Source organism: Nerophis ophidion, linkage group LG16 (genome assembly GCF_033978795.1).
Source record: "Nerophis ophidion isolate RoL-2023_Sa linkage group LG16, RoL_Noph_v1.0, whole genome shotgun sequence".
NCBI lineage: Eukaryota > Metazoa > Chordata > Actinopteri > Syngnathiformes > Syngnathidae > Nerophis > Nerophis ophidion.
The window spans coordinates 5,575,952-5,601,979 of record NC_084626.1 but is presented as its reverse complement, the minus strand read 5'-3'; the positions used below and the strand labels follow the sequence as shown (position 1 = coordinate 5,601,979).

The 26,028-nt window shown below is 37.8% G+C and overlaps 1 protein-coding gene across 11 annotated transcripts in view; it reads right to left on the bottom strand.

The window, feature by feature from the left end:
* The window catches only part of ppfia4 (PTPRF interacting protein alpha 4), a 270,506-nt gene that overhangs the window by 93,962 nt on the left and 150,516 nt on the right, over positions 1-26,028 (bottom strand). For all 11 annotated transcript variants that reach the window (XR_009810026.1, XM_061922616.1, XM_061922620.1 and 8 more), the window contains exon 3: positions 5,398-5,499. Coding sequence is in view for 10 of the 11 variants with exons in the window: in XM_061922616.1 (XP_061778600.1) it covers positions 5,398-5,499 (102 nt within the window). In the remaining variant the exon portion in view is untranslated. The remainder of the gene's footprint in view (positions 1-5,397; positions 5,500-26,028) is intronic.

Sequence of the window (26,028 nt, the reverse complement as noted above, 5' to 3'; positions counted from 1 at the left end):
AGCGCTTTTCTACCTTCAAGGTACTCAAAGCGCTTTGACACTACTTCCACATTTACCCATTCACACACACATACTGATGGAGGGAGCTGCCATGCAAGGCGCCAACCAGCACCCATCAGGAGCAAGGGTGAAGTGTCTTGCTCAAGACACAACGGACGTGACGAGGTTGGTACTAGGTGGGATTTGAACCAGGGACCCTCGGGTTGCGCACGGCAACTCTCCCACTGCGCCACGCCGTCCCTATAATGAACATATAAATATAATACATAAAAAACAGACACAGTGACGTACAATAACATATAATATATAACTATAATGAGTGAATAAATATAAGAAATAAATTAATACATAAATAAAATATAATGTAAATATACTAAATAATAAACACACACAGTGATGTACAGTAGAATATAATACAGAAAAAAACACAGTGACGTACAATAAAATATAATAAATATATTGTATGAATATAATGAATAAATAAATATTATAAATAAATAAATACATAAATAAAATATAATGTAAATATACTAAAAAATAAACACACACAGTGACGTACAATAAAATATAATACATAAAAACACACAGTGACGTATAATAAAACATAATAAATATAATATATAAATATAATGAATAAATAAATATAAAAAATAAATAAATACATAAATAAAATATAATGTAAATATAGTAAATAAAAAACACACAGTGACATACAATAAAATATAATAGATATAATGTATCAATATAATGAATATATAAATATAATACATAAAAACACACACAGTGACGGACGTACAATAACATATAATATAATATATAATTATAATGAATGAATAAATATAATTAATAAATACATAAATAAAACCTAATGTAAATTTACTAAATAATAAACACACACAGTGATGTGCATTAAAATATAGTACATAAAAACACACAGAGTGACGTGCAATAAAATATAATAAATATAATATATAAATACGGCGTGGCGCAGTGGGAGAGTGGCCGTGCGCAACCCGAGGGTCACTGGTTCAAATCCCACCTAGAACCAACCTCGTCACGTCCGTTGTGTCCTGAGCAAGACACTTCACCCTTGCTCCTGATGGGTGCTGGTTGGCGCCTTGCATGGCAGCTCCCTCCATCAGTGTGTGAATGTGTGTGTGAATGGGTAAATGTGGAAGTATTGTCAAAGCGCTTTGAGTACCTTGAAGGTAGAAAAGCGCTATACAAGTACAACCCATTTATCATTTATTTTATTTAAATAAATACATAAATAAAATGTAAATATAAACCTAAAAACACAGTGATGTACAATAAAATATAATAAATTAATATAATGAATAAATAAATATAATAAATAAATAAACACATACTGTAAATAAAATATAAAATAAATTTACTAAATTAGAAACACCCACAGTAACGTACAGTAAAATATAATACATAAAAACACACACAGTGACGTACAATAAAATATACATATAATATATAAATATAATGAATAAGTAAATATAATAAATACATAAATAAAATATAATGTAAATATACTAAATAATAAACACACACAGTGACGTACAATAAAATATAATATATAAAATCACACACAGTGGCGTACAATAAAATATAATAAATATGACAAAATAAATACAATAAATAAATAAATAAATACATAAATAAAATATAATGTAAATATACTAAATAATAAACACACACAGTGACGTACAATAGAATATAATACATAAAAACACACAGTGACGTACAATAAAATATAATAAATATAGGGATAGGTTGATTAGAAACACTAAATTGGCCCTAGTGTGTGAATGTGAGTGTGAATGTTGTTTGTCTATCTGTGTTGGCCCTGCGATGAGGTGGCGACTTGTCCGGGGTGTACCCCGCCTTCCGCCCGATTGTAGCTGAGATAGGCGCCAGCACCCCCCGCGACCTCAAAAGGGAATAAGCGGTAGAAATGGATGGATGGGATATAAATATAATGAATAAATAAATATTATAAATAAATAAATACATAAATAAAATATAATGTAAATATACTCAAAAATAAACACACACAGTGACGTACAATAAAATATAATACATAAAAACACACAGTGACGTATAATAAAACATAATAAATATAATATATAAATATAATGAATAAATAAATATAATAAATAAATAAATACATAAATAAAATATAATGTAAATATACTAAATAATGAACACACACAGTGGCGTACAATAACATATAATAAATATAATATATACATAAAATGAATAAATAAATAAATAAATACATAAATAAAATATAATGTAAATATACTAAATAATAAACACACACAGTGGCGTACAGTAAAAATATAGTACATATAATAAATGAATGAATAAATAGGGGACGGCGTGGCGCGGTTGGGAGAGTGGCGGTGCCAGCAACCTGAAGGTTCTTGGTTCGATCCCCACCTTCAACCGACCTCGTCACGTCCGTTGTGTCCTTGAGCAAGACACTTCACCCTAGCTCCTGATGGGTTGTGGTTAGGGCTTTGCATGGCAGCTCCCGCCATCAATGTGTGAATGAGTGTGTGAATGGGTGAATGTGGAAAAATTGTCAAAGCGCTTTGAGTACCTTGAAGGTAGAAAAGTGCTATACAAGTACAAACCCCGTTTCCATATGAGTTGGGATATTGTGTTAGATGTAAATATAAACGGAATACAAGGATTTGCAAATCATTTTCAACCCATATTCAGTTGAATATGCTACAAAGACAACATATTTGATTTTCAAAGTGATAAACATTTTTTTTTGTGCAAATAATAATTAACTTTAGAATTTGATGCCAGCAACACGTGACAAAGAAGTTGGGAAGGGTGGCAATAAATACTGATGAAGTTGAGGAATGCTCATCAAACACTTATTTGGAACATCCCACAGTTGTGCAGGCTAATTGGCAACAGGTGGGTGCCATGATATGGTATAAAAACAGCTTCCCAAAAAATGCTCAGTCTTTCACAAGAAAGGATGGGGCGAGGTACACCCCTTTGTCCACAACTGCGTGAGCAAATAGTCAAACAGTTTAAGAACAACGTTTCTTAAAGTGCAATTGCAAGAAATGTAGGGATTTCAACATCTACGGTACATAATATCATCAAAAGGTTCAGAAAATCTGAAGAAATCACTCCACGTAAGCGGCATGGCCGGAAACCAACATTAAATGACTGTGACCTTCGATCCCTCGGACGGCACTGTATGAAAAACCAACATCAATATCTAAAGGATATCACCAGATGGGCTCAGGAACACTTCAGAAAACAATTGTCAATAAATACAGTTTGTCGCTACATCTGTAATTGCAAGGTAAAGCTCTACTATGCAAAGCGAAAGCCATTGATTGATTGAAACTTTTATTAGTAGATTGCACAGTACAGTACATATTCCGTACAATTGACCACTAACTGGTAACACCCGAATAAGTTTTTCAGCTTGTTTAAGTCGGGGTCCACGTTAATCAAATATATACTATCAGCATAATACAGTCATCACACAAGTTAATCATCATAGTATATACATTGAATTATTTACATTATTTCCAATCCAGGGGGGTGGGATGAGGAGCTTTACACATCTGTGAAAGCACCGTTAATGCTAAAAGGTACATACAGGTTTCGGAACAACATATACTGCCATCTTAGCACCGTCTTTTTCATGGACGCCCCTGCTTATTTCAGCAAGACAATGCCAAGCCACAATTAGCCCGTGTTACAACAGCGAGGCTTTGTAAAAAAAGAGTGCAAGTACTTTCCTGGCCCGCCTGCAGTCCAGACCCGTCTCCCATCGAAAATGTATGGCGCATTATGAAGCGTAAAATACGACATCAGAGACCCCGGACTGTTGAACGACTGAAGCTCTACATAAAACAAGAATGGGAAAGAATTCCACTTTCAAAGCTTCAACAATTAGTTTCCTCAGTTCCCAAACGTTTATTGAGTGTTGTTAAAAGAAAAGGTGATGTAACACAGTGGTGAACATGCCCTTTCCCAACTACTTTGGCACATGTTGCAGCCATGAAATTCTAAGTGAATTAATATTTGCAAAAAAAAAAAAAAGTTTTTGAGTTTGAACATCAAATATCTTGTCTTTGTAGTGCATTCAACTGAATATGGGTTGAAAAGGATTTGCAAAACATTGTATTCCGTTTATATTTACATCTAACACAATTTCCCAACTCGTATGGAAACTGGGTTTGTATAACCCATTTACCATTTAACTTAATATCATATAATAGATAAATATAAGTATAATAAATAAAAACACACACACAATGACATACAATAAAATATAATAAATAAAAACACACAGAGACGTACTATAAAATATAAAAGATAAAAACACCCAGTGAAGTACAATAAAATATAATAAATAAAAACATACACACACAGTGACTTACAATAAAACATAATAAATTAATACATATAAAAAATACATAACTGAATATAAGATAATATAATAAATAAATATAATATGATATAAGTATAATAAATAAAAAGCACACACACAGTGACATACAATAAAATAGAATAAATAAAAACACACAGACGTACAATTAACAATAATGAATAAAAACACATACACTTAAACATAATGTAATAAATAAATGAATACATATAATAAATAAATAACTGAATATAAGATAATATAATAAATAAATATAATATGATATAGGTATAATAAATAAACACACACAGTGACATACAATTAAATATTATAAATAAAAACACACGAACACACAATGACATACAATAAAATATAATAAAAAACACACAGAGACGTACAATAAAATATAATGAATAAAAACACACATACAGTGACATACAATAAAACATAATAAATAAATGAATAAATATAATAAATAAATAACTGAATATATTATAATATATGATATAAATATAATAAATAAAAACACACTCACACACAGTGACGTACAATAAAATATGATAAATAAAAACACACCCACACACAGTGGCGTACAATAAAATATGATGAATAAAAACACGCAGTGACGTACAATAAAATATGATAAATTAAAACACACACAAAGTGACTTACAATAAAATATAAAGATAAAAACACACACACACAGTGACGTACAATAAAATATTATAAATAAAAACACACACAAAGTGACGTAAAATAAAATATGATAAATAAAAACACACACAGAGTGACTTACAATAAAATATAATAGATAAAAACACACACAAAGTGACGTAGAATAAAGCCACATATTTGAAGAACATGTCTTTATCAGTGGAGTATGCACTGTAGCGTGTACACACACACACACACACACACACACACACACACACACACACACACACACACACACACACACACACACACACATGTACCCTGGTGTTGTTCCTTTCAGCTTTCAGCTCCGATATTTCCTCCTCTTTCTCCAGCAGCTGCTCTCGACATATGTTCAGCTCCTTGGTAAGGGTGGCAAACTCCTACAGAACACACACACACACACATACAGAGGTTAATATTGTATCAGCATCAATATGCTGGTCTTTCATCTTGAGGAGTCGGCAGCATCAGGGTACAAACACGCGAGTACATGATGCGGTGGGGGAGTGTGCGGCACCGAGGGAAGTCGTTTCATATTTGGAGGAGACTTTATCAGCAGGAAGTCAGGCGCACATTCTGTACAGTCAAGTGTGACTTCTCCAAATGAAAATTGCGAGTGTGTGTCTATTTGAATCGATGACATATACCAGGGCTATGAATATGGTTGTTTCATCAGAAAGATTATATTCCTTTGAAACACATCAGCTTTCACACTGCGCTGTCAATCATTTCATCATTCTGCCTTCATTACTCGTTGCCAGCGTGTGTAGATGGACAGTTAACAGCAAGAAGAAACAGAAGCTCCAGAAGTTTTGTTAAGGATTCATGTTCCTTCTTTATTTGTAACTGACATCAAGAATCAGACCTTCTCATCCATTACATCATATTTGCACACATTATACTTCTATTGTCTGACCTAAATGTCAAAATAATATATTTTTTTCTTTTTTAACCAAAAAACATACTATTTAACAAATTGGGAGTAATATTTTGAACACAATCCAATCACTGATTTTAGAGAATTAGGCAGGTCATCGTTCCTTCAATTGAATTATTCTCCTTCCTCGGTTTTATTTCTTTACACTTCTTCCTTCATTTCGGTAAGTAAGACTGAATATATAAACATTACTAACTATAATGTCCATTGTGTAACTCACATAAATGAAATGTAAAAAAAATAGTGTTCATACATTCACATAATAAACTACAGATTTTTCCGCTTATAAAAATTAAACAAACGCCACAGCAAATATCGCGCACAACGGATGTGGCTCAACACAATTAAACCTAAGGTGTGGCATTACCGCTCCCTACTGGTTGCCAGCGTGTGTAGATAGACAGTTAACAGCAAGAAGAAACAGAAGCTCCAGAAGTTTTGTTAAGGATTCATATTCTTTCTTTATTTGTAACTGACATCCAGAATCAGACCTTCTCAGCCATTAAATCATATTTGCACACATTATACTTCTATTGTCTGACCTAAATGTCAAAATAATATATTTTTTTCTTTTATAACCAAAAACATACTATTTAACAAGTCAGGAGTAATATTTTGAACACAATCCAATCACTGATTTTAGAGAATTAGGCAGGTCATCGTTCCTTCAATTGAATTATTCTCCTTCCTCGGTTTTATTTCTTTACACTTCTTCCTTCATTTCGGTAAGTAAGACTGAATATATAAACATTACTAACTATAATGTCCATTGTGTAACTCACATAAATGAAATGTAAAAAAAATAGTGTTCATACATTCACATAATAAACTACAGATTTTTCCGCTTATAAAAATTAAACAAACGCCACAGCAAATATTGCGCACAACGGATGTGGCTCAACACAATTAAACCTAAGGTGTGGCGTTACCGCTCCCTACTGGTTGCCAGCGTGTGTAGATAGACAGTTAACAGCAAGAAGAAACAGAAGCTCCAGAAGTTTTGTTAAGGATTCATGTTCCTTCTTTATTTGTAACTGACATCCAGAATCAGACCTTCTCATCCATTACATCATATTTGCACACATTATACTTCTATTGTCTGACCTAAATGTCAAAATAATATTTTTTTTTCTTTTACAACCCAAAAACATACTATTTAACAAGTCGGGAGTAATATTTTGAACACAATCCAATCACTGATTTTAGAGAATAAAGCAGGTCATCGTTCCTTCAATTGAATTATTCTCCTTCCTCGGTTTTATTTCTTCACACTTCTTCCTTAATTTCGGTAAGTAAGACTGAACATATAAACATTACTAACTGTAATGTCCATTATGTAACTCACATAAATGAGATGTAAAAAAAATAGTGTTCATACAGTCACATAATAAACTACAGATTGTTCCGCTTATAAAAATTAAACAAACGCCACAGCAAATATTGCGCACAACGGATGTGGCTCAACACAATTAAACCCAAGGTGTGGCGTTATCGCCCCCCTACTGGTCAAATTTAGCGTTACATGTATTAATCGAGATCTGATCGCCAGAGTTACAACCACAAATACAAAAGACATCACAAAGTTTTAATACAAAACAAACCAAATTCACAATATTTTCGATATTGGCGATTTATTTAGATTTTTTTCCAACCCTCGTTTGTTCATATATGCAAAAGTTGAGACAGTTTTATACATTTTGTGGAAGCATAAAACACAATAAAATCTCAACATGTAATATGTAACACTGTTCATATTTAATCCAACTCTTTTTATTGACATTTTCAAATAAAGTCCAAAAGTACAATTTTAAAGTCAAACACTGTTCTTATTTAACGTGACAATTTAATGTGTGCAAGTTTGGCAGTTTTCTTCAACCTACTTGACCAAAAAAAGAATATTTACCATAAAAGAATATACAGTCACCATGTTTAGGACATTACATTGTGTTAATGTTGAATCTGTTAATTTTACAGTTGAAAACTGTTTTTGTTTAAGGTAAAGTACTATGAAAGAAAACTGATGTATTTTTAATATCAATACAAAATAACTTTTTGGCAGCCGTCGTCAGGAATTCACTGTAAAACATGTCTTTGAGTATCCGGAGAGAACCCACGCAGTCACGGGGGAAAACATGCAAACGCAACACACAAAGACCCCTTGACCCGGGAATCAAACCCAGGACATTCTCACTGATAGGCATGAGTGTTAACCACTGCCTCACCCTACCTGGGATCTGCAAAATGCCCGTGTTTCCAAGACATGTGAGCGGCACATGAGGATTTTTGTCATCTTCGGTGGTCTGGATTATTTTTTTTGTTTTTTTCTGTTGTTTTGAATTCAATTATTTCCTGTTTTTTGGCGCACTCTTGTTTGTTTTGGTTGCCATGGTGGCATATGATTTTCACCTGCCGCTGGTGTTCGGACGCTCACCTGGCTCTAATCAAGAGACTACTCAAACCACCCTTGTCAGTCAGTCGGTCTGGCGACATTGCTCCTTTCATGATTGGTTCACGCTGCTCTGTTCATGCCATAGTTCATGCTGCTCGTTTTCATGCCACAGTAATATCACGCCTATGGTTCATGTTTTGTTTTGGTCATGTTCGGTTTAGTTTTTTGGACATTTAGTTCTGTTTTGCATTTCCTTGTTTGTCTTGTTACCATGCCAACTCATTAGTTTTCCTCCATCATGTCTGATTATGATTATACTACCCTGAGCATCCCCAATCTTGTTTGTTCTCAAAGCTAAGCAGTGTCTGGCGTGGTTAGTACTTGGATGGGAGACTGCCTAAGAATACCAGGTGCTGTTTGACCTTTGGACTCTTTAAGTTCCTTTTTTTTTCACTCCCTGTTTTGTCACCATGATGACCAATCAGTTCACGTGTCTTGTCTCACACCAGTTTGCACTTATCATGTTCATTATTTAAGCCACAGTTACCAGGTAGTCAGTCTGGCAACATCACCTCCTGCACCCATGATATCCATGCTGCCTTTCTCATACCCCTGTCACAGTAAGGTTTCTTGTTATTTATGCCACAGTGCAAGTTTTTGTTTCATGTTTATAGTTAATTGCCTTTGTGCTAGTCTTTTGTTTCATAGCCCAGTTTTTTGTACCGCCACGCTTTTTGTTGGTTCCTTTTTTTAGTTTTAGTGTTAAAATAAAAATGTCTTTACCTTCACGCCGTTTCCACTCCATTCGCATTGCACCTCGGGAAAACTACCCAAGACCAAGTCCAAGCCTGACAACTAAGTCTTGTTTGTTCCAAGCTATAATTGATGTTTGTTTCATGCCACAGCTTTGTGTTTTTTCCACGCTGTAGTTTGTTTGTTCCTATTTTGATAGGAATAATTAAAAATGTTCCTACCTTCACGCCTGGTCCAAATTAGTCCGTTTGCATCCCGAAAGAACAAACCCCGCAGCAAGTCGCGAAAACCCCCTCGTCTTGACAATTTTAGCTTGAAAGTATTCGTACAACCTTTCACTGGGCAACTCACAACATGGCCTTCTGCCACATGTTCCTTCAAAAATGAGCCCAAATACTCCGTATTTGTTAAATAGCTGCTTGCATGCGGTTCCAACACACTTAAACACACATTGTGCTTCATTTCCATGCAGTTTGCAACAAAGTACATAGACATAACATGTCTGAAATTATTTGCAACTAAAATAAACCACTTGCCACAAAAATACAAGGTTAACATTGGCAATACTAAATTGGCCCTAGTTTGTGAATGTGACTGTGAATGTTGTCTGTCTATTCGTGTCGGCCCTGCGATGAGGTGGCAACTTGTCCAGGGTGTACCCCGACTTCCGCCCGAATGCAGCTGAGATAGGCTGAGCGGGCTTACCAATTGTTAATTTTACTTGAGTCGATGAGGAGGAGTCACAACCCCGCTTTACCACGGACCTCTTGCTTGGTATGCTTGCCTAACATAATTACTGTTGCGACATCCAGTGGACACATTTAGAACAGCAGTTTCTCCAATTTAAAAAATGCAGCTCAAACTCATCTCGCGGGCCGGATTGAACCTGTTCAGGCCCTCGGCCCGCTGATTTAGACAAAATAACACAGTATTTGCACGCTTGTGACATTACAGTATTTGCAAAAGCTTTGTACAAATGTTTCTTTATTTTCACAGTAAAGTCATGTGTTTTCTACGTTTTATAACCTTAGTCATTTAGCTTATCTATGTCAAGAAGGGGGGGGGTTTACGCAGTTTACTGTTGGGATTGTTCTCCCAGGATGCAAACGGTCTACTCTGGATCAGGCGTGATGGTAGGAACATGTTCAATTATCTGACTCAAAAGTGAAAACAAAAAAGGGCGCAGAAGGCAAAGGCAAAATTTAACGCAGGATACAAAAACTAACACTTGGGCAGAAACTATGGACATGGAACAAAACTTGCTGACTGTGGCATGAATAAACAAAACTTACTTGGCAAGGCATGAGACACACAATACAGAGCATGAATGTATGGCTTGAATAGAGCAACGTGAACAAAGCATGAAAGGACAATGTCGCCAGGACAACTAACTGGCAAAACAAGCTTAAATAATACTCTTTGATTAGAGCAGGTGCGTGATTTGAACACATGAGGCAGGTGAAACTAATGAGTAATCATGGAAACTAAAATAAACAAGGGTGCACAAAAACAGGAACTAATGGAGTCCAAAACTAAACAAAACATGATCTTGGACCACAAATCACGACAATCTACTGTTTCTTGGTTTCCAGGAATCCACCGCATTTACTATTTTTGATTTTACTGTTGCTATTTAACAATTGCTTGCCGTAGTTTTTACAGCCACTTTTTACTGTGGCTACTAGACTTTTGACAAGAACAAGAAAGTTTGATCATATTACGCCTATACTGGCTCACCTTCGCTGGCTTCCTGTGCACTTAAGATGTGACTTTAAGGTTTTACTACTTAGGTATAAAATACTACACGGTCTAGCTCCAGCCTATCTTGCCGATTGTATTGTACCATATGTCCCGGCAAGAAATCTGCGTTCAAAGAACTCCGGCTTATTAGTGATTCCCAGAGCCCAAAAAAAGTCTGCGGGCTATAGAGCGTTTTCTATTCGGGCTCCAGTACTCTGGAATGCCCTCCCGGTAACAGTTAGAGATGCTACCTCAGTAGACGCATTTAAGTCCCATCTTAAAACTCTATTGTATACTCTAGCCTTTAAATAGACCCCCCTTTTAGACCAGTTGATCTGCCGTTTCTTTCCTGTGGGGGGAGCACATGTTCGGGGGCGATGAATGAAGCGCTGGCTGTCCAAAGTTGGGACCCGGGGTTGACCGCTCGCCTGTGTATCGGTTGGTAGATCCACTATAGACTGGACTCTCACAATATTATGCTAGACCAACTCGACGCCCATTGCACCGGTCGCCCACATCCTCGGTCCTTTCCAAGGTTTCTCATTGTCCCATTGGGTTGAGTTTTTCCTTGCCCTGATGTGGGATCTGAACCGAGGATGTCGTTATGGCTTGTGCAGCCCTTTGAGACACTTGTGATTTAGGGCTATGTAAATAAACATTGATTGATTAAGTTCAACGAGGACGAAAAGCGCAAAAATAAAACACTCCTGACCGACCGCTAAATCAGTGTTTTTCACCCTTTTTTGAGTCAAGGCACATTTTTCGCGATGAAAAAATCTGGAGGCACACCACCAGCATAAATCATTAAAAAGCTAAACTCAGTTGACAGTAAAACGTCGTCGCAATTATTGGATATGAATTTAAACCATAACCAAGCATGCATCACAATAGCTCTTGGCTCAAAGTAGGTGTACTGGACGGTTTTTCACGGGACACATTTCCGATATTGTTGTTGGACTAATGAGCCACGGATGAGGAGATGCTGCTCCGTTATTAATTGAAGTAAAGTCTGAACGTAATTTAAACAGTTAGCTCCATCTACATTTTTACTTTACAATTTGATGCCAGCAACACGTGACAAAGAAGTTGGGAAAGGTGGCAATAAATACTGATAAAGTTGAGGAATGCTCATCAAACACTTATTTGGAACATCCCACAGGTGTGCAGTCTAATTGGGAACAGGTGTGTGCCATGATTGGGTATAAAAACAGCTTCCCCAAAAATGCTCAGTCTTTCACAAGAAAGGATGGGGCGAGGTACACCCCTTTCTCCACAACTGAGTGAGTAAATAGTCAAACAGTTTAAGAACAACGTTTCTCAAAGTGCAATTGCAAGAAATTTAGGAATTTCAACGTCTACGGTCCATAATATAATCAAAAGGTTCAGAGAATCTGGAGAAATCACTTAACGTAAGCGGCATGGCCGCAAACCAACATTTAATGACCGTGCCCTCGGACGGCATTGTATCAAAAACCGACATCAGTCTCTAAAAGATATTACCACATGGGCTCAAGAACACTTCAGAAAACCATTGTCACGCAATAGAGTTGGTCGCTACGTCTGTAAGTGCAAGTTAAAGCTCTACTATGCAAAGCGAAAGCCGTTTATCAACAACATCCAGAAACGCAGCCTACTTCTCTGGGCCCGAGATCATCTAAGATGGACTGATGCAAAGTGGAAAACTGTTCTGTGGTCTGACGAGTCCGCATTTCAAATTGTTTTTGGAAATATTTGACATCGTGTCATCCGGACCAAAGGGGAAGGGAACCATCCAGACTGTTATCGAAGCAAAGTTCAAAAGCCAGCATCTGTGATGGTATGGGGGTGCATTAGTGCCCAAGGCATGGGTAACTTACACATCTGTGAAGGCACCATTAATGCTGAAAGGTACATACAGGTTTTGGAACAACATATGCTGCCATCTAAGCGCCGTCTTTGTCATGGTTGCCCCTGCTTATTTCAGCAAGACAATGCCAAGCCCCATTTAGCATGTGTTACAACAGCGTGGCTTTGTAAAAAAAAGAGTGGGGGTAGTTTCATGGCCCGCCTGCAGTCCAGACCTGTCTCCCATCAAAAATGTGTGGCGCATTATAAAGCATAAAATATGACAGCGGAGACCCCGGACTGTTGAACGACTGAAACTCTACTTAAAGCAAGAATGGGAAAGAATTCCACTGTCAAAGCTTCAACAATTAGTTTCCTCAGTTCCCAAAATATATTGAGTGTTGTTAAAGGTAAAGGTGATGTAACACAGTGGTGAACATGCCCTTTCCCAACTACTTTGGCACGTGTTGCAGCCATGAAATTCTAAGTTAATTTATTTGCAAAAAAAAATTAAGTTTATGAGTTTGAATATCAAATATCTTGTCTTTGTAGTGCATTCAACTGAATATGGGTTGAAAAGGATTAGCAAATCCTTGTATTCCATTTTTACGTACACAATTTCCCAACTCATATGGAAACGGGGTTTGTACATTTAGAAAAAAATATTAGTCCGGTGCGCCTTTATATGAACAAAGATCAAAACTAGACCATTCATCGGTAGTGCGTTTCATAATCTGGTGCGCCCTATGGTCGGTAAAATACGTTAATACCCGTCTAACCCTATAATTAGTCTCGTTCTCTCGCAAAAGGCCACGCTTAAAGGCCTACTGAAACCCACTACTACCCACCACGCAGTCTGATAGTTTATATATCAATGATGAAATATTAACATTGCAACACATGCCAATACGGCCGGTTTAGTTTACTAAATGACAATTTAAAATTTCCCAATTAAAATTGCTGAATCTTTTGCAATTTGTTCAATTAATATTGGAGAAGTCACATTCGAAAGATGGAGTTGGGAAGCTTTAGCCTTTAGCCACACAAACACACGGTGATTCCTCGTTTAAGATTCCTGGAGGTGAAACTTTACTATGGATCAGAGCGCGATCAAGCAAACATGAATCACGACGGAATGTCAACCAGAAGGTTTCGGTGGTAAAAAGTCGCATCATACCGGAGATCAGCTGAGCTTGTGTGGTCCGTACACCTGCCGTCGACACCCGTGAGACTCTGGCGTCAAGACACCCGTGGACGTACACCTCTGACTATCAGGTACTATCTAACTCATTAAAACACCAGCAACACAATATAAAGATAAGGTATTTCCCAGAATTATCCTTGTAAATGTCTCTAAAAACCAATGCAATCGCGTTTTTTATTTTCTAATCCGTCGCTATCAATATCCTCAAACACAAATCTTTCATCGTCGCTCAAATTAATGGGGAAATTGTCGTTTTCTCGGCCCGAGTAGCACTTTTTGTTGGAGGCTCCCATTAAAAACAATGTGAATATGTGAGAAGCCATCAAACGTGTGACGTCATCGTCTGCGACTTCCGGTAGAGGCAGGGCTTTTCTCTTAGCACCGAAAGTTGGGACATTTATCGTGGATGTTCTCTATTAAATCCTTTCAGCAAAAATATGGCAATGTCGCGAAATGATCAAGTATGACACATAGAATGGACCTGCTATCCCCGTTTAAATAAGAAAATCTAATTTCAGTAGGCCTTTAACTCTTCATAGATTTCCGACCCTACATATCAAGCTACATGTACAGGCGAGTGTGTGTGTGGGGGGGGGTCAGGTCAGCTTGATTGACTCTGCCGTATTCCACGGGGGCGCACAGACAGACAGCAGCTCAGCCCAAATCCACCAACAGATGTTGGCGCTCAACATCTCTTTCAATCACGGCAAAAAGGGCTCGACGGGCCACTGACTCTCCACTTCATCCCTCCGCCTTTTGGAAGCCCTCCGCGTCACACCCACTCTCATTTTGTCGGGAGTCTCACACAAAATGATGCATCGCTGTCTCGCCAAATAAACATTTCCGTTTAATTTCTCAGGAGGGTTTTCCCTCCAAACAGGCATCATTGCGGGCACCACGCCGTATCGACGCTTCCCCCCTCCCTCCCCCAACCATGTCAGCTTTGAAGGATCCCGGGATATTTCCTCTACTTCTCAACAAGCTGACGAGGCGACGTCGACGTCTGTCAGAGGGTACATCACGCAGAGCGCCGGGGAAGGTTTTAGGCGTAGGCAGGAAGCGGTTTCTCCGCCGCCGAGTACGTTGCGAGATAGCGAGCGATGAGTGAAAACACTGCTGAGCCCAGACATTGTGAAGCGATTGCTCCCTTTCGCTTCTTTAAGCAGTTTGGGATTAAAGGATGAACAAAAAATATTTTGTGTGTGTGTGTGTGTGTGTGAGTGTGTGTGCTAAGAGAGGGAGGGAGGTTGGAGTACAATTAGATTAAAAAAATGCTTCAATCGCACGCAAAAAGTATAAATACATCAAAGTGCTTATAAGTGTGTGTGTGTGCTTGTATTTCTGTCCTTGGGACATCAACAAAAAAATGTTTCGTCCATATGAGGACCGGTGAACAAGTTGGGACATAAACCATGGTCGCAATACGGAAAACCATTGCAGCTAATAGAGAATGTCTCATTTGCACCCCCTGGTGGTGAAATCTATCCTAATTAGCGTGTGTCGGTTTTGAAAGTGCTCCCCCTTTGGTCAACATATGAAATAACAAGTGTGTTTAAGAAATTGAAATGCGCCCCCTTTGGGAAAAATGTATTTAAAACATTTTTTTTATATAGAGACATACTATAATAACTTTAAGGAAATAATTAGGATCAAAAAACAATTACAAACAAAAGATTTATTAAAAAACGGTACTTTTCAGAGGCGGTATATTTCCGAATGTGATTCATTAGTATCGCGGTATTATACTTATACCAGTATACTGTACAACCCTGTAATGAAGATTTAAATCCAAATACTAACAAAAAATAAAGAAATAAAAAAAATAACTAAAATGTTACCAATTTTATATTTGCATAGTATGTATATATTATTAATGTTGTAAAAACAAATATTTTATAAATCTAGAAAGGGTGGGCCTAAAGAGGTAAGCATTTTTCGCAAGTCTCAAGAAGGTAAAAAATACAATATTTTATGTGTGTGTGTGTGTGTGTGTGTGTGTGTGTGTGTGTGTGTGTGTGTGTGTGTGTGTGTGTGTGTGTGTGTGTGTGTGTGTGTGTGTGTGTTCTTGTAATTTTGTCCTTCTTGGGACATCAACAAAAAAAAGTTCTGTCCATATGAGGACCGGTGAACAAGTTGGGACATAAATCATGGTCGCAATATGGAAAATCCTTGCAGCTAATAGAGAATGTCTCATATGCACCCACTAGTGGTGAAATATATCCTAATTAGCGTGTGTCTGTTTTAAAAGTGCTCGCCCTTTGGTCAACATATGAAATAACAAGTGTGTTTAAGGAATTGAAATGCGCCCCCTTTGGGAAAAATTTATTTAAAAACATTTTTTTATGCAGAGACATACTGTAATAACTTTAAGGAAATAATTAGGATTAAAAAACAATTACAAACAAAAGATTTATTAAAAAATGGTACATTTCAGAGGCGGTATAGTTCCAAATGTGATTCATTAGTACCGCGGTATTATACTTGTAGTAGTATACTGTACAACCCTGTAATGAAGATTTAAATCCAAATACTAACAAAAAATAAATTAATTTAAAAAAATACCTAAAATGTTACCAATTTTATATTTGCATAGTATGTATATATCATTAATGTTGTTAAAAACAAATATTTGTATAAATCTAGAAAGGGTGGGCCTACAGAGGTAAGCATTTTTCGTAGGTGTCAAGAAAGTAAAAAATACAATAATAATGTGTGTGTGTGTGTGTGTGTGTGTGTGTGTGTGTGTGTGTGTGTGTGTGTGTGTGTGTGTGTGTGTGTGTGTGTGTGTTATAATTCTGTCCTTCTTGGGACATCAACAAAAAAAGTTCTGTCCATATGAGGACCTGTGTGTGTGCGTGTGTGTGTGTGTGTGCGTGTGTTCTTGTAATTCTGTCCTTCTTGGGATATCAGCAAAAAAAAGTTCTGTCCATATGAGGACCGGTGAACAAGTTGGGACATAAATCATGGTCGCAATACGGAAAACCATTCTAGCGAATAGAGAATGTCTCATTTGCACCCCCTGGTGGTGAGATCTATCCAAAATAGCGTGTGTCGGTTTTAAAAGTGCTCCCCCTTTGGTCAACATATGAAATAACAAGTGTGTTTAAGAAATTGAAATGCACCCCCTTTGCGAAAAATTAATGAAATAAAATAAAAAATTATATAGAGACATACTGAAATAACTTTAAGGAAAAAATTAGGATTAAAAAACAATTACAAAAAAAGGTTTATTAAAAAACAGTACTTTTCAGAGGCGGTATAGTTCCGAATGTGATTGTTTAGTATCGCGGTTTTATACTAATACCAATATACTGTAAAACCCTGTAATGGAGATTTAATTCCAAATACTAACAAAAAAATAAATAAAAAACTAAAAGCTTACCCATATTATATTTGCATAGTATGTATATACTATTAATGTTGTAAATACAAATATTTTATAAATCTAGAAAGGGTGGGCCTAAAGAGGTAAGCATTTTTCGTAGGTCTCAAGAAGGTAAAAAATACAATAATTTGTGTGTGTGTGTGTGTGTGTGTGTGTGTGTGTGTGTGTGTGTGTGTGTGTGTGTGTGTGTGTGTGTGTGTGTTGAATTTCTACCCTTCTTGAGACATCAACAAGGAAAAGTACTGTCCATATGAGGACCGGTGAACAAGTTAGGACCCAAATCATGGTCCCAATACATAAAACCATGGCAGCTAATAGAGAATGTCTCATTTGCACCCCCGGTGGTCCCAAAAAGGAAGGATTTTTTTCTAATTGACTGTGTGTCGGTTATAAAAAAGCTCCCCCTCTGGTCAACATATGAAATAACAAGTGTGTGTAAGAAATTGAAATGCGCCACCTTTGGCCAAAATTTTTTAAAAAAGAAAGAAGAAATAAATATGTATATCGAGACATACTGTGATAACTTGAAGTAAATAATAAAGATTAAAAAACAATTACAAAGGTTAGTTTGTATATATAAAATTAATGTTGTAAATACAAATCTGTATATCTAGAAAGAGTGGTCATAAAGAGGTTGCCATTTTTCGGAGGTCCCAAGAAAGTACGAAATACAAGAACGTGTGTGTGTGTGTGTGTTTGTGTTTGTGTTTGAGTGTTTGGTACGCTGTGAATTTGTGTTTCTCATTTGCTGAGTGGTTGCCACTGTGGGCCGTTTGACCTGCACCACCTGAACTCGCCTCATTCAATATTTCCTGAAAATTCTTTGCAATATTTTGCATTAAACCGTTGAATATAAAATCACCATCGTACCTTACCACTGTTACACCCGGCCGTGCTTTGTGTTGCGTTTTGTTAGGGCTCCTTTTCCGTTTTTTTGGGTGTTTTTCCATGGATGCTTCACCTCTGACTCAGACCACCTGTTTGCAATTCATCCATCCATCCATTTATTTTTTACTGCTTGTCCCTATCGGCGTCCCGGGAGTTGCTGGAATCGAGACTAATCATTTTTCTACCTTAGTTTTTGGGATATTGCTGTTGTTGTTGTGTCACTGGACTACAGAGGATCCTTGTGATGCTAAGCCCTGCCCTACATTTCTCGTGAGTATTTTGCTGGGTTTCAGTTTGTTTTGTACTTTCTTGTATCCATTAGTATTCATGCGTTTGTTACGTATCGCCTCGATTACGGTAACGTATTATTTTCGGGTCTCCCCATGTCTAGCATTAAAAGATTACAGTTGGTACAAGAACAAGAAAGTTTGATCATATTACGCCTATACTGGCTCACCTGCACTGGCTTCCTGTGCACTTAAGATGTGACTTTAAGGTTTTACTACTTACGTATAAAATACTACACGGTCGAGCTCCATCCTATCTTGCTGATTGTATTGTACCATATGTCCCGGCAAGAAATCTGCGTTCAAAAGACTCCGGCTTATTAGTGATTCCTAAAGCCCCAAAAAAGTCTGCGGGCTATAGAGCGTTTTCCGTTCGGGCTCCAGTACTCTGGAATGCCCTCCCGGTAACAGTTCGAGATGCTACCTCAGTAGAAGCATTTAAGTCTCACCTTAAAACTAATTTTTTATACTCTAGCCTTTAAATATACCTCCTTTTTAGACCAGTTGATCTGCCGCTTCTTTTCTTTTTCTCCTCTGTCTCCCCCTCTCTTGTGGAGGGGGTTCGGTCCGATGACCATGGATGAAGTACTGGCTGTCCAGAGTCGGGACCCAGGATGGACCGCTCGCCTGTGTATCGGTTGGGGACATTTCTACTATGCCGAGCCGACTCCGCTTGGGATGGTTTCCTGTGGACGGGACTCTCGCTGCTGTCTTGGATCCGCTTTGAACTGAACTCTCGCGGCTGTGTTGGAGCCACTATGGATTGAACTTTCACAGTATCATGTTAGACCCGCTCGACATCCATTGCTTTCGGTCCCCTAGAGGGGGGGGGGGGTTGCACACATTTGAGGTCCTCTCCAAGGTTCTCATAGTCATCATTGTCACTGGCGTCCCACTGGGTGTGAATTCTCCTTGCCGTTATGTGGGTTCTTCCGAGGATGTCGTAGTCATAGTGGTTTGTACAGTCCTTTGAGACATTTGTGATTTAGGGCTATACAAATAAACATTGATTGATTGATTGATTGATTGATTGTTGCTCTCGAATTGGCACAAAGTTTGTGTACAAAGATATTTCACATGTCTTTCCTTTGTATTTAATTAACCAGTGTTTATGTTGTGTACAAGGTGTATTTATAATATGTTATGCAAACGAAATTCCATATTTTTTTGGAAGCTCATCTTGTATTCAACATTGTTTATAGGGTTAAGCGCAATAAGTGTTCAAATTCAGCCTCAACAAAACCACCTTCAGTATCTCCAGTTTGTAGCTACATCTGTAAGTGCAAGATAAAAGTTGACTATGCAAAGCAAAAGCCATTTATCAACAACACCCAGAAACACAACTGGCTTCGCTGGGCCCGAGCTCATTTAAGATGGACTGACGCAAAGTGGAAAAGTGTTCTGTGGTATGAGTCCACATTTCAAATTGTTTTTGGAAACTGTGGACGTGGTGTCCTCCGGAACCAAGAGGAAAAGAACCATGCGGATTGTTATAGGCGGAAAGTTCAAAAGCCAGCATCTGTGATGGTATGGGGGTGTATTAGTGACCAAATCATGGGTAACTTACATGTCTGTGAAGGCACCATTAATGCTGAAAGGTACATTCAGTTTTTGGAGCAACATATGTTGCCATCCAAGCAACGTTATCAAGGACGCCCCTGCTTATTTCAGGAGGACTGCCAAGCCACGTGTTACAACAGCGTGGCTTCATAGCAAAAGAGTGTGCATACTTGACTGGTCTGCCTGTAGTCCAGACCTGTCTCCCGTTGAAAATGTGTGGCGCATTATGAAGCGTAAAATACCACAACTAGGCCCCGGACTGTTGAACAACTTAAGCTGTACATCATGCAAGAATGGGAAAGAATTCCACCTGAAAAGCTTCAAAAATTGGTCTTCTCGGTTCCCAAACCTTGACTGAGTGTTGTTAAAAGGAAAGGCCGTGCAACCCAGTGGTAAAAATGCCCATGTGCCAACTTTTTTGCAATGTGTTGCTGACATTAAATTCTAAGTTAATGATTATTTTCCCCCCCCAAAAATAAAGTTTTTCAGTTGGAACATTAAATATCTTGTCTTTGCGGTCTATTCAATTGAATATAAGTTGAAAAGGATTTTTCAAATCATTGTATTCTGGTTTTATTTACGAATTACACAACGTGCCAACTTCACCGGTTTGAGGTTTTGTATAAAAATATTTGATTAATGAATCTTACTTTGCGAGCAAAGTAGCAAACATGACAGAACAGTTCAGAGAAACAACTCGAAGGGATTCTTCAAACATCGCACATCCGTAAGCCGAGAAATCTGCAAAAAACAAACTAAAAAGAAAATAGTTTTTTTGTCCACCGCCACAGTTCCGCCACCCTAACACTTTCTCTGCGTGTGAGTTATTCGCCGCTATGACGCTGCCCTGCACACCATCGCTATGGCAACAGGGCGGTGAGGAAGCGAAGTGCTAGACCGGGATGCCAACTGCGAGTTTTATCAAATGACTGCAGATGTTCACAAAAATGCTAACACGCGGCTACAAGGCCACTGAGACTAAGTGCACTCAACTGGATGCAGCAATTCATGTACTCGGTCCAAAAACATGTATGTGGGGTCACTTGGGGACGTTAAATTGCTGTTTACACTTACTACCCACAGTGGATCATTTTGTTCCTTTTATAATGAAACCTTTTTGGGGGGGGGACTTATTTTTAATTGATTTTAATTTAAATTTTTGATTGATTTTAATTGATTTAAATTGCTGTTTTGACATACTACCCACAGTGGATGAAAGTTAATTTTGTTCCTTTTATAATGAAAGCTTTTTTGGGGGGAATGATTTTTAATTGATTTTAATTTAAATTTTTAAATGATTTTAATGGATTTAAATTGCTGTTTTCACTAACTACCCACAGTGAATGGAGGTTCATTTTGTTCCTTTTATAATAAAAGCTTTTTTTTGGGGGGGAGGGCTGATTTTAAATTGATTTTAATTTCAGTTTTTAATTGATTTAAATTGCTGTTTTCACTTACTACCCACAGTAGATGGAGGTTAATTTTGTTCCTTTTATAATTAAAGATTTTTTGGGGGACTTATTTTTAATTGATTTTAATTTAAATTTTGTATTGATTTTAATTGATTTCAATTACTGTTTTCACTTACTACCCACAGTGGATGGAGGTTCAGTTTGTTCCTTTTATAATGAAAGATTTTTGGGGGGGAGATTGATTTTTAATTGATTTTAATTTCATTTTTAATTGATTTTAATTGATTTAAATTGCTGTTTTCACTTACTACCCACAGTGGATGGAGGTTCATTTTATTCCTTTTATAATGAAAGCTTTTTTGGGGGGGGGGACTGATTTTTTTATTGATTTTAATTTCAATTTTTAATAGATTTTTTTCTATTTAAATTGCTGTTTTCACTTACCACCCACAGTGGATGGATGTTAATTTTGTTCCTTTTATAATGGAAGCTTTTTGTATGGGGACTGATTTTTTATTGATTTTAATTTCAATTTTTAATTGATTTTAATCTATTTAAATTGCTGTTTTGACTTACTACCCACAGTGGATGAAAGTTCATTTTGTTCCTTTTATAATGAAAGTTTTGTTTGGGGGGGATGATTTTTAATTTATTTTTAATTTATTTTAATATCGATTTTTAAATGATTTTAATGGATTTAAATTGCTTTTTTCAATTACTACACACAGTGGATGGAGGTTCATTTTGTTCCTTTCATAATGAAAGCTTTTTTGGGGGGACTGATTTTTAATTGATTTTAACTTCAATTTTTTATTGATTTTAATTGATTTGGATTGCTGTTTTCACCTACCACCCACAGTGGATGGAGGTTAATTGTGTTCCTTTTATAATGAAAGCTTTTTTTGGGGGACTGATTTTTAATTGATTTTAATTTAAATTTTTAATTGATTTAAATAGCTGTTTTCACTAACCACCCACAGTGGATGGAGGTTAATTTGGTTCCTTTTGTGATGAAAGCTTATTTTGGGGCGGGGACTGATTTTTAATTGATTTTAATTTCAATTTTTAATTGATTCAAATAGCTGTTTTCACTTACCACCCACAGTGGATGGAGGTTAATTTTGTTCCTTTTATAATGAAAGCTTTTTTGGGGGGTACAGATTTCTGGTGATTTAAATTTAAATTTTTAATTGATTTTTAATTGATTTAAATTGCTGTTTTCAATTACTACCCACAGTGGATGGAGGTTCATTTTGTTCCTTTTATAATGAAAGCTTTTTTGAGGGGGATTGATTTTTAATTGATTTTAATTTCAATTTTTTATTGATTTTTATTTATTTAAATTGCTGTTTTCACAATTCTAGGCGCAGTCAAGGCATTGAGGGGATCCGGTTTGGTGGCTAGAGGATTAGGTCTCTGCTTTTTGCAGGTGATGTGGTCCTGATGGGTTCATCTGGCCGGGATCTTCAGCTCTCACTGGATCGGTTCGCAGCCGAGTGTGAAGCGACCGGGATGAGAATCAGCACCTCCAAGTCCGAGTCCATGGTTCTCGCCCGGAAAAGGGTGGAGTGCTATCTCCGGATTGGGGAGGAGATCTTGACCCAAGTGGAGGAGTTCAAGTACCTCAGAGTCTTGTTCACGAGTGAGGGAAGAGTGGATCGTGAGATCGACAGGCAGATCAGTAATGCGGACGCTGTATCGATCCGTTGTGGTGAAGAAGGAGCTGAGCCGGAATGAGAAAGCTCTTAATTTACCGGTCGCTCTTCGTTCCCATCCTCACTTATGGTCATGAACTCTGGGTTATGACCGAAAGGACAAGATCACGGGTACAAGCGGCCAAAATGAGTTTCCTCCGCTCTATCTCTTAGAGATAGGGTGAGAAGCTCTGCCATCCGGGAGGAACTCAAAGTAAAGCCGCTGCTCCTCCACATCGAGAGGAGCCAGATGAGGTGGTTCGGGGATCTGGTCAGGATGCCACCCGAACACCTCCCTAGGGAGGTGTTTAAGGCACGTCCAACCTGTCGGAGGCCACAGAGAAGACCCAGGACACGTTGGGTAGACTATGTCTCCCGGCTGGCCTGGGAACGCCTCGGGATCCCCCGGGAAGAGCTGGACGAAGTGGCTGGGGAGAGGAAAGTCTGGGCTTCCCTGCTTAGGCTGCTGCCTCCGCGACCCAACTTCGGATAAGCGGAACAAGATGGATAGATTGATGGCACTTCACTTCAAATTTTCCTTCTGTTCACTACTTTTGTTTTATCTCTCTTTATGAAAAGGAGCTATTCTGTGCTTTTCAGTTGCGGGTTACGACGTTCTGTGTATGTGTTCGAGGCGAACAGCTAGCACTTAGACTAGCTATAATGTGGGAAATAAAACCGTTTGTTAGGACCCCTTCCTTCATTGTTAAATCGACATATAACACTCCAGACTCTACTTTTGTTTTTGCTAGTCTCGTTTTAGAGTAATAAACTCAACAGCATACAACGCTACGTCCGTACATGTTGAACGTGGGAGACCGCAGCAAGAAAATCGCTTAATTCCGAGAATTTTAACTCGATTTTAGCTGACATGGGCAGTAAGGATCATTCTAACCCGAATTTCGGAAGAAGTGTTTTCATGCGCTACGATCCGCATGACTCATGCACAATAAATAAACAAAAGCAAAAACTATTGGCTCCTATTTCAATCATCTGTCTTTTGCCCTCCAGGCCTTCCTGTATCCAGAGACTTACTCCCTGGGTTTGTAAACAACAACAACCAATTAAGTCTTGAGCTATAGAAAGTATTCCAACGGTTGGAAAGGGCACCTTTTGAGTGATGCACGAGTTATTCCAATAATAATAGGGACTACGTCACAGCAGCTCCAGGCAGACGAGGCACGGAGCAGAGTGGGCGGGGTTTGTTTATAGAGCAGCCAATAGGCACACTGGAAAAACTTGCATTCTCACGAAGTATATATTTCTAATTTTTAGTCAAAATATCTCAACAAACTTTAATACAAGACAAAATCTCGCAAAATTGTCATAGTCCAGTGAAACATAAGAACTTGTTTTTGTCAGAGTTGCCACTGACAGTTTGTGTTTTAGCTTCTCCTCTGTGTTTAGTATTTCCTGTCCTTAGTTCCTGTCTAGTGCTCTTATTTTGGTTGCGCTTCCTGTTTGTCTCCCTGTGTCCTGTTTTCACTCAGCTGCGGCTGATTGGCATCTGGTCACACCTGGTGTCAATCAGCCAGGTCCTATATTACCTGCTTTGTTCCTCCAGTCAGGGCTGGATCATTGTATTGTCATTCGGACTTGTCGTTGCCATATGTTGCTCTTGTTGTGTCTGTGATTCTTTTCAGCTATTACCTGTCATGCTACATTTTGTCCTGGTCGTCGTAGCGGTAAGCTGTTCTTGTTAGCCATTAGTTATTTCCAGTTGTTTTGTTTACTATCCACTAACTTCCATGCTAAAGTTCCTTTTTGTTTTCTAGCTTCCAGTGCTAGCTCCCTTAGTTTGTTATTGCGCCCACGTGCGTGCTTTTTGTTTGTTCTTGTTCTATTATTTAAATTAAATCATGTTTTCCCATTCAATGCCTGCCTCCTTCTCTGCATCATGGGGTTCGTCAACAAATAACTGTGACAGTTTTTAGACTATAGATTTTCCGAAGGAAATCGCAAGTTTGTTAGACGACACAAAGCTTCGCAATGCTGTCAAGTATAGCTAATAATACGTTTTAACTGCTAATTTCAAGATCACTTTTAAGTCCTTACAGCGGAAATATATTGTCTTATTTTAAGAACGTTTACTAAACTCAAGAACGTAAACTCAGTGGCCTCGTGGTTTGAGTGTCCGGTAGGGGTGATCAATTTGCGATGTAGTCTGCTGAAAATTATGGAAAGTGTCACTCAACGTAGCTACTGACGCCGTGGTTAAATTTGGAATTGCCATAAGACGCATTTTAAGAGATTCATCACTCAGGATGTGAATCTTTGGGCATCAATTCGATTCTTGGGGGTATCTTTTCGGTTTAGAAACGATTCTTTATTCAAATGATTCTCGATTCAAAATCAAAACTTGTTTAAACAACATTGGGTGCTAAATAGATCAACAGCTCAGATCCATTCCTTTATTATTTCATAAAACTGGTTTTGTTTAATACAATTCTACCGAAACATTTACTAGTCCGTCCTGAGATCGGTAGGTTGTGAGTTCAAACCCCGGCCGAGTCATACCAAAGACTACAAAAAATGGGACCCAATGCCTCCCAGCTTGGCACTCAGCATCACGGGGTTGGAATTGGGGGTTCAAATCACCAAAAATGATTCCCGGGCGCGGCCACCGCTGCTGCTCACTGCTCCCCTCACCTCCCAGGGGGTGATCAAGGGTGATGGGTCAAATGCAGGGAATAATTTCGCCACACTTAGTGTGTGTGTGACACTCATTGGTACTTTAACTTGAACTTTGTGCATTGGCAGGTTTTTTTGTTCAATACAAGCAAAAATAACCTGTATTATTGTTTTTGACTCTTTAAAGGAGGGTCATTTTTACCAG